The sequence below is a fragment of the Gossypium hirsutum genome, chromosome A12 (genome assembly GCF_007990345.1).
Source record: "Gossypium hirsutum isolate 1008001.06 chromosome A12, Gossypium_hirsutum_v2.1, whole genome shotgun sequence".
NCBI classification, from domain to species: Eukaryota; Viridiplantae; Streptophyta; class Magnoliopsida; order Malvales; family Malvaceae; genus Gossypium; species Gossypium hirsutum.
Genome location: NC_053435.1, coordinates 15576347 through 15585434, shown reverse-complemented (window position 1 = coordinate 15585434; position 9088 = coordinate 15576347). Strand labels below are relative to the sequence as shown.

Sequence of the window (9088 nt, the reverse complement as noted above, 5' to 3'; positions counted from 1 at the left end):
ACAAGTCGAAGAGGTTGTTAGCCATATGGCTTAACATGTGACCTCTTACCATTTTGTTGTCCTTTTTAAATTTAGTTTTTTTAGCAACGACATCTGGATCTTCAGGAACAGCGGTAGAATCTTCAAGTTTCTTAGTTGCAGGTGGATTGAAAAGGATGTAGTCAACTTCAAGTTCTTCAAAGAAAATGTCCATCCTTTGATACCAGTGACGATAGTTAGTCTCGTCAAGAGGTTTGAGCTTGGGTAGACCAGGGATGTATTTGTTGGTCGTGGTAGACATGTTTAAGTAGTAGTAATTCGTTTCTAAATTGTTAAAAAATAAGCTATTGCAAAACAAATCTATTAGCACTAATTGGAAAATAAATGACAAATTAAGAAATTAGAAATTTACTATGCCATAATAAATCCACTGCCTTGGAAACAAATTTGCACTGATTGGTGTAATTGTGTAGTGGGTGTCAACCCCAAAGTTAACATAGTGCTTCGATATTCGTACACCTGAATAAAGAAGGTGGAACTCGATTGGTGTTGCTCTTCTTAGGGAAATCACAGTGGGATCAATTCCCAGGAAAGTTTAGAAGGGTTACGGTCAATCCCTCTTAAAACACAAACTCCTAGACAATTTTTTCTAAAGTGATTTAGGGGAAAACCGACAAAGTTTATAAGAAAATTGAAAAGAAAGGAAGAAGAGAAAAGTGCTTTCAGAGAATTTTTTTTTTGTATGAAAAATAAGAAAATCAACCCTCTATTTATACTAGAAACGGAATGGAAAAACGATAACTAGACAAGAGCAAAAGAGTAAAAAACGCAGGGACAGTTTTGAAACTGTCCCACTATTTCCACACCCAATAGCCAAAAATATCTCAGTTCCTGATTTTTTGTAACAGTAAAACTGGAAAAAATAAAACAGTTTAAAGATATTATTTTCTGGAAAAAAATAATAACACTTAGGCTCCGTTTGTTTGTCAGTAAAATATTTTCCGAAAAATGATTTCTGAGAAATGATTTACTTTTCTGGAAATGATTTACTTTTCTGGTATTTGGATGAATCTGTGTAAAATATTTTCTGTTGTTTGGCAATTTCCTAAAAATATTTTCCAGAAAAGTTATTTTTACATATATTAATAAATTTATATATATTAATAAATTTATATTTTAAATTATTTTTACATATATTGCAATAATTTATTTATAAATAAATAAATCAAATTAAATATATAATAATACTCAATTATTAAGCTAAAATATTAACCGTCATAAATTGAAAACAACTACTTTAAGAAGAAAAAGAGAAACCCCTGTAACATAGGTTTTCCTTGTATAAATAATGGAAGTTTATTAGCTTAATATTGATGACCACAAAAACTTTATTGTTCATCAATTTAATTTAACAGAGAAATTATTTTTTCTCAAACAAATGTATAATTTGAAGACATTGAAACTAGGAGCTCAAGTCAAAGCTCAAAGCCTTGTATGAATATACAACCAGTGACAAAGAACCAATTAATATCCTAAGAAAGTTGTTCTATATTGGTACAGGCTTCAACTTAATGCCATGTTTATCTGTCATGTATCATGCTGCTTGCTTTGGATTAGTTAAACTAATCAATCCTTTCTAGATTAAACATTACCATATCTTCAAGCCCTAACCGGAAATCACTTTGAGGAAGACATTGGAGACTCTTAATTGCAATATCAGCTTTCTCTTTTACCAACTCTTGTGCCTTGGACATATCCCATATCCCATATGTATGATCCTCCAGCCTGTGTATCCATTGTGTTGGTGAATTTGAAGATGCCTTGGACATATCCCATATGTGAACAAGATTATCATTACCTCCACTGGCCAGTTGTTGTCCAGAAGCTGACCATTTCAGCCCACAAACTTCTTATTAATGTCCTCTGTAGGTTTTAACAACATGGGATCTAATTCCTTACATCATTGTTAACTATCATACCATCCATTCCTCCAGTTGTAAGAATGTGACTGTTCCATACCATTGAACCCACTCTTGGTCGGTGACAACCTCTCAGAGTGCGCAACTACAAGCATTAGAAAATAAAGGATTGTGACGGAATAAATGACAGAACTGGGAAATAAAAAGAAACTGTTAATATTTAGAGATTATACAAACCTGCCTATTTGAAGCAGAATACCGTAACTGTACTTTAGAATTGTTCAAGCCAATGGCAATATGCCGACCATCAGGAGCCCAACTCACACTTGTTACCGGGCCATTGTCATCATCAATGGTAGCAAGTTCTAAAGTAGAACTATTTGAAGCATCCCACAAATAAACAGTGTTTCCAAGTGCTATTGCAAGAACATTGCTGCTGCCCCAGTCCAATAAATTCAAGTAAAGTCATCGATAAGGTCAAGAGCATCCAATGTTCTCTCAGAGCTCTGAAGAACCAAATGATAATCACAATGCATTAGCGCCTGTGGAACCAAAACCTAATGTCCAAAGTCCAAACTAGTTAAATTGCATATGTTTAAATTGCATATGTAGCATGTTCTGCTTACCTGGGGAATGTGTCTTCAGGGCTTCGAAGGTTTCTCTGGGTGAGCAGAATAAGTTGTGTGGTCAGAAGGAAAGAGTTCAACAAGTGTTGGTGGCTTGTTCTTGAAAGCCAAGATTCGAGTCTTATTCATGTTCAAGGCCTCAGCTAGTTGCATCCTATAGGCATCCCTGGCTGGTGAGAAAACTGTCTGGTTCTCTTTGATCTTCCTCCCTTCAGTCAGCATGTAATGAGCATAATCATAGTCCGTTGCTGAACAATTTGGTATGAATCTATTGAGTTGCCAGTACAAAGAAAACACCCAATTTGAATGTCATTACAAAGTGTAATTTATCAAGATATAATTTTAAGCAAATCAGTTTCCTAAAATAAAATTTTAAGACCAAGGTTTTATTACTATTTACGTATATTCCATTGTGAAATTGGAAAACCATATAAATAAAGGACAAGAAAGCACTCATGTGAATGTCATCACAAAATCTAATTTATCATGCTGTAAAATTGAAGTCTTATTTAAACAAATCTGTTTCCTAGAATCAAAATGTAAGACCCAAGGTTTCATTACTATTTACTTATATTCCTTTGTGTGATTGGAAAACCATATAAATCAAGGACAAGAAAGCATTCAAATTACATGTCATCACAAAGTCTAATTTATTAAGTTGTAAATTGAAGTCTTAATTTAAACAAACGTGTTTCCTAAAATCATTCAAGACCAAGATTTACTCGTGTCCCTTTGTGAAATTGAAAACTCATATAAATCAAGGGCAAGAAAACCCTGTTTTGCAATAATTAAATAAAAAAGTATTAAGTTGGGATACTTACATTTTCTTTAGAATTTATTCTCTGGAGAATCTATTCCTGAAGTGGGCATCTGGATCGTCCTCTCAATTTTGAAAAAGGATTCAAAGATCCTGCATCCATATTGTCAAACAAATATAATAAAAAATAACAAAAATTAAACAAACAAACAAACAAAAGAAAAAGACCCTTCAAGAAATGAGTAAGCAAAGCCCAAAAGAATTATTTGTATATACGAACCCTGAACCTGCAAAATTCAAATCAAAATTTTTTATGAAAAAAAAAAGAAAGAATGATAGCAGAACTAAAATCAAATGAAAGAAAACTAGAGAAATGCAGGAGTAAAGAAGCTATGGCTATAGATGTTCGAGAGAGAGATTGATCGAAGATAATTGGATGAATCGACGATCATATACAACATTGACGATTAAGAGAACAAAAGCAGATGTATTCGTCTTTGGAGTTTAGAGAAAACTTAGGAAGATGCAAAATTAAGCAAAAATTCCAAAAAAAAATATGCAATCATAATTACTACAACTTAAGCCAATTCAAGGAGTTGAGGATTATGGAAGACAAGCCATTGGGATCTTGGAGTTGAGGACTATGGAAGACAAGCCGTTGTTAAAGGTCCTCCTGGATGAGCCAATCTACAATCATAATTACTACAACTTAAAAAAGCATAAAAAAGGAAAAAGAAGAAATTCTTCAATAGAAAAATTTACAGAATGGATGAAGAAGGGAACTGGATGAAGAACAGAAGGAGGAGAAAGAATATGGTGAGAGTGGAGGAAGATTTTCCGAAAAATGTCTTACCGATTAAAAATCTGTAAGACATTTTCCCTAAAAAACTCATATCATTTACTGTGTTTTGGAAAATCAAGAAAATATTTTCTAGAAAATTAGACGTGCATAATAGGCCTGTGGCCCAATTACACAATAAGAGTAAGAAGTAAAACTATATAAAAACTCTCTAAATAACTTGTACTCAACCAATGTGGGATATACCCACTAACAACAACACTTTATATTATCAACAATTACATTAATAGAAACCATTATATTAAAAGAATTCAAAAACAAACTAGACTAGAAGTATATCACCCTAATCAAATGCTAAATTAATAAAATAAGATATCCCTACAGCAAAACAAAAGCATCACTTTTTTTTTTAAATATATCACTTATCAATTTCCTTATATTTCGTTAATTTTTTTATAAAAAAATATGAATTAATATCCGTACATGACACGGATATCAAACTAGTTGAATATATATATATAAAGATTAATGTTAACATATGATGAGAACTATTCAAAAAATAATAACACCTAAGTTAATTATTTTATAAATTTATGGTAATATAAATGAATATTATTATCACTAAACATAAAATGAAATAAAGAAACAATGATATTTTAGTGTTAAGAAAATTTTAACAGAAAAATAATTATTGCATTTTCTAAGCTCTCTTTTCCCTTTTGTTTGAAAGTGGTCTCTTGTTTTTGAGTTTCCTTGCTCATTTTCCTTTTTTTTTCCTTGATTTAACTGGAGTTCTTGTTTTCCTTGTTAGGGTTTTGCTCCTTCATCAAGTTTCCTTCTAACGATTTCAACCCTTGGTTATTGATCACATGAAGCTAGGAGGGGTTATTGAGGAGGTGACTTTGTGGGTGTTGTGCATGGTTCCGATTCAGGGCTCCTTCTATAATAATATTTTATTGTAACAAGTTGTTGAAACACCTTTTTTTTTTATTTTATATATCGTTTCAGTAATAATTATAAAATGTGAAGTACATTTTTTACTAAATTATTTCTCTATACAATCTCATTTTAAATATTAGTAAAATTAATTTTATTTCTATGTGAAATAATAATAAATTTTAATAAAAATATCATTTCTTTATATGAAAATATATTAATTATATTTTATTTAATGAAATAATTTTAAATAATTGAATTACATTTGCACACTATAATCTCAGGAATTAATATTAATATATTATTTTTATTTAAAAATTTTAAAAAATTAAAATATAATATGAATCTCAAATGATGTTATACATGTTTTAGATGATTTTCTAACTGCATAACTATCGCCTCTCCCTGACATCCAAAGTTTGACACATAAATATGATTGTTATAAAAAAAATTTTAATTATAAACTGTTATAAAGAGAGATATCTGTAATTGTGATCTAATCAAACTCTGCTTTTGAATGGTGCTCATAAATGTTTCGTGTTGTTTTATTTCTTTTATCTTCTTATGGCTTCTTTTGATGATTTTAGATAGTTGTTTCCTCTTTTTTTTTTTTTTTGGGGATGTACTTCTGTGAACCTTGTACTCTTCAATGAACTCAGAGTTCCCATTGGCAAAAAGAAGTCAATTGAAAATAGTTCTGATTTTTTTTAAAATTTTTTAATATGCAATAAACAAGAAAACAATGTAATTGCTTTTTTGTACCCTGTACGGGTTATTCAGTCAACCTGAATTCGACTGAATTTGAAATAATTTTACAATTTAGACTAAATGTGACTAAAATTATTATTTAAATTTAATTGTACAAGTAGTTTTTAACATTTTAAATAGTACAAACAAACTTTAACTAGGCAAGTCTTTTTTCCTTTTTTTTTTTTAAATATTCAAGCAATGTACATCTTCTGTTGATAGATATTTGAGTTTAAAATAGAAAAGCTTAACAAAAGGTGTAGAGAAAATAACAGCAGAGAAATCACAGCTCTAACAATCACAATATTACTAACCTGAAGTATCTGAGAAAAGCGTATAAAAATTGCAAAAATAATCAGTACTCAAAAGCTGTAAGCATGTGCTTCTAGTAAAACACCTTGTTACATTTAACTATTTCCTATTTATGCTGCACAGAAAACTAAATATTCAAATACAACACCTCTAAACTTCTGATTATTTGGGTCAATATGGAAATGAAACTCTTCACTCAAGCATTAACAAAGACAGCAAACAATTCAATGACCAATTTACCAGCATTTGAATGTAATAACTACCTACTTCGCCAACCAGAAGCAGATTTCGGGATGAGTGAGATGGCATTCGAGGCAGCTTCTAACCTACACCATGATTATGGTTCATCTGTTAATACGAATTAAAAACAATGCAAAAGTGGAAAACCTCACATCATCTACATGCATTTTTACACAAGAAAGGAGGAAAGGAGAGAGAAAGCACTTAGATATCTCTTCAACTGCCTTCATAATTTCTGATGAACTTGTTTCCACCACTTGACCACCAAAAACCATCTCATCCAGGATAGTGTGTATCTGCAAAAGAGTTATTCAAGATTTGAATAAAATGAAGATAACCAAGTCAATCTTGGTGAGGAACAAAAAATGACCGAGCAAAAGCTAGATAGATTTAAAACAGAATATTGTTGTAAGACAGCATTCTAGCGACTTTAAACCATTTTTCAGCGCACAGGTAAAATATTAAAATTTGGTCATATGAAGTGATTATTGAGCTTATTCTAAAACATTGTCCATATGGGCTATCAAGTTAATACTATGGAACTCAGGCGAAGTTAACTTCTAAAGTTGCAAAAATCAATGTCAAGGAACCCCCCCCCCCCGCGGCAAATAAAAAAAAAGGATTTACCTATCATAAACTAATATTTGGAACCTGAACCATACCCCATAAATGTTTTCTGAGAACACCATTTCCTATATGATTACCCATTCCATCCTCTAGCACTTGAAAGAAGAAAACTAAATAGATGCAGATATTAGTGATGAGACAACCTTGCTGTAATTGAACACGATGTCAAGCTCGCAAACATTCTGGAAGCATTTGTCCAACGTTTCCACAAAAACTGAAGGCAGCACATCTAAAGTAAGTAAAATGATCTAATATTTGAAAGAAAAATCAGCAATTATTATGATACCCAGCTGTCTAGTTTTTAAAGGAAAAGCATGACAAACCTGATAAATTATTGTCATCAGAGAACATGCAATTTTAGGGCTAAGCATCCATTAAATCTTGTAGCTTAATAACAATAATCACAAACATCATTCATGCAAAAAAGATGGTTATATACAGGTAGCATCTAGAAAGCATACTGATGCTATCGAGCTTTCCACTTAAAAGAAACCTGAGGTAAACTTAACTAAGTTGGGACTTGGGAGGCAAAACAACAGTGATCACTGATTCCAGCACACCTGAAAATCAATTTTATTTTCCAGTTTTCGCTAAATGCTCAAAAAGTAAAATCTATTTCATAAAAGGTGTATCCGAAATGAACTCAACCATAAATAATCACAAAGACCATAAAAGCGGATCTAGTCAGCTTTGCAGAAAAGGTTTTCTTATCCATAATACAAGATTTAAGTATTCAGAAATCTCCAAATATTGAGTAAATAGAAATCCTGGTTTGAAAGGTAAGCCCTAAAAGAAAAAAAATGGAAAGATACCTTGTATCAAGTCAAGCACGGCTAGCTCGTTTTCAGAACTATCAAATACAAAGACAAAGTAAAGTGTAGCAAAATGCTTGTATACAAGACGACTATCCTGCAAGTGAGAATTATGTAACAATTAATAAAGTTCTAAAGCAGAGTCGTAATAAAGCTCTGGAAGTTATTAACAAGGCTCAAATAAAAGTTCAAATCACGAGAACATAAGTGAAAATCAATTGGAAACAACTCTTACAAGAACGAGAGAAAGTTAGGAAAATAAAAGAAATTACCAGACCAAAAATTGATTCCGCATCTATGAAATTGCTTACGTTCTCAGCTCTACTGCATAAGACTGTTAAAAAAAATCAAAATCAAAACTGAAGGGAAAACAAAAGAAAACGACATAAAAAAAGATATCTATAAGTAGGAATTCAAGCATGATCGATTAGATGGAATACCAAACAAGATCACAAAAAAAAATGAAAACGAGTTTCAAGCGATCCAGAGAGGGCAATTCAAACCAATCGCAAGCTAAACTAAGAACAAATCGAGAGAAAGGAACCTGAAAAGACGCCGCGAATAAGCTCCTGCTGCTTCTCCACTGACTGATTTCAACCAAATCCGGGGCCACGTCGATTATTGAGAAGGAATTTGAATCGGTATGCAAGATTGCGGACTTCGAAAATGAAAAGTGGAGAGAAACTTACCAGATACTCATAAAATTTTGCCAGTCGTGACTTGCCTTGAGTGTTCATCACCATGACAGCTTTTATCATCTTCGCTCCTTTCGCTCACTCTAACCAAACAGTAATCTGGATTCGTTAAATATGTTCGCATCTGAGTATATAATGTAAACGGAAGGGAAAAGGTAGTCACTCAATTATGGGTAGATTTTAGTTTTGATTATTTAATTAAAAATAATTATAATTTGGTGACTGACATTTTTGAATTTATTTTCTTATCCCGTCCGTAATTAGAGGCGACCCCATTTTAATTAATATGATGATATTTTATTCCCTAAATTTTATATTTTCTAAAAAATAAGGAAAATTGTTTTTCACTATAAGAAAATGAAAATGAAAATGAAAAAGAATTTTTAAGATTTGATTTTTTGAAAAATAATTTAAATTAATTTAAATTTTTAATTGGACTTTTTTATTTAAAAATATTAAAAAATTAAAAAATTTGAAAATGGTATACCAACTTAGTTATTTACAAAAATGGTATATCAATGGTGGTAGAGAGTGTTGCATAGGCGGCACCACCCTTATTTTCTGACGCACATCGTTTTTAACTAAAAAAATAATTTTTTAATGGTGCAACCTTGTTGATACGCGACACCAAAGTATTTT

General features: G+C 31.4%; 1 protein-coding gene and 1 pseudogene across 2 annotated transcripts; both read right to left on the bottom strand.

Moving 5' to 3' along the window:
• Nucleotides 1-1293: 1293 nt before the first annotated feature.
• Nucleotides 1294-2792, bottom strand: LOC107920522 (cell division cycle 20.1, cofactor of APC complex-like; annotated as a pseudogene).
• A 3328-nt stretch (nucleotides 2793-6120) lies between these two features.
• On the bottom strand, nucleotides 6121-8626 carry LOC107926769 (AP-3 complex subunit sigma). 2 transcript variants are annotated; one of them, XM_016857699.2, is made up of 7 exons: nucleotides 8444-8626; nucleotides 8299-8341; nucleotides 8027-8088; nucleotides 7755-7851; nucleotides 7086-7171; nucleotides 6520-6611; nucleotides 6121-6401 (listed from the first exon to the last, which is right to left on the bottom strand). In XM_016857699.2, exons 1-7 carry the CDS (start codon nucleotides 8510-8512, stop codon nucleotides 6335-6337), a joined length of 516 nt encoding a protein of 171 aa, XP_016713188.1. In that variant the 5' UTR covers nucleotides 8513-8626; the 3' UTR covers nucleotides 6121-6334. The 2 variants fall into 2 exon arrangements, with proteins under 2 accessions (XP_016713188.1, XP_016713192.1); XM_016857703.2 differs by having other exon boundaries at nucleotides 7086-7156; nucleotides 8444-8619.
• Nucleotides 8627-9088: the final 462 nt, after the last annotated feature.

Bases quoted from the DNA above. Each gene is read 5' to 3' on its own strand.
- LOC107926769 (XM_016857699.2), bottom strand. From the start codon at position 8,512: ATGATAAAAGCTGTCATGGTGATGAACACTCAAGGCAAGTCACGACTG. The intron at 8,089-8,298 runs GTTCCTTTCTCT...TTTTTTTAACAG, and splicing joins TATTCGCGGCGTCTTTTCAG to TCTTATGCAGTAGAGCTGAG. The intron at 6,402-6,519 runs GTGCTTTCTCTC...ATCATGGTGTAG, and splicing joins GCAGTTGAAGAGATATCTAA to GTTAGAAGCTGCCTCGAATG.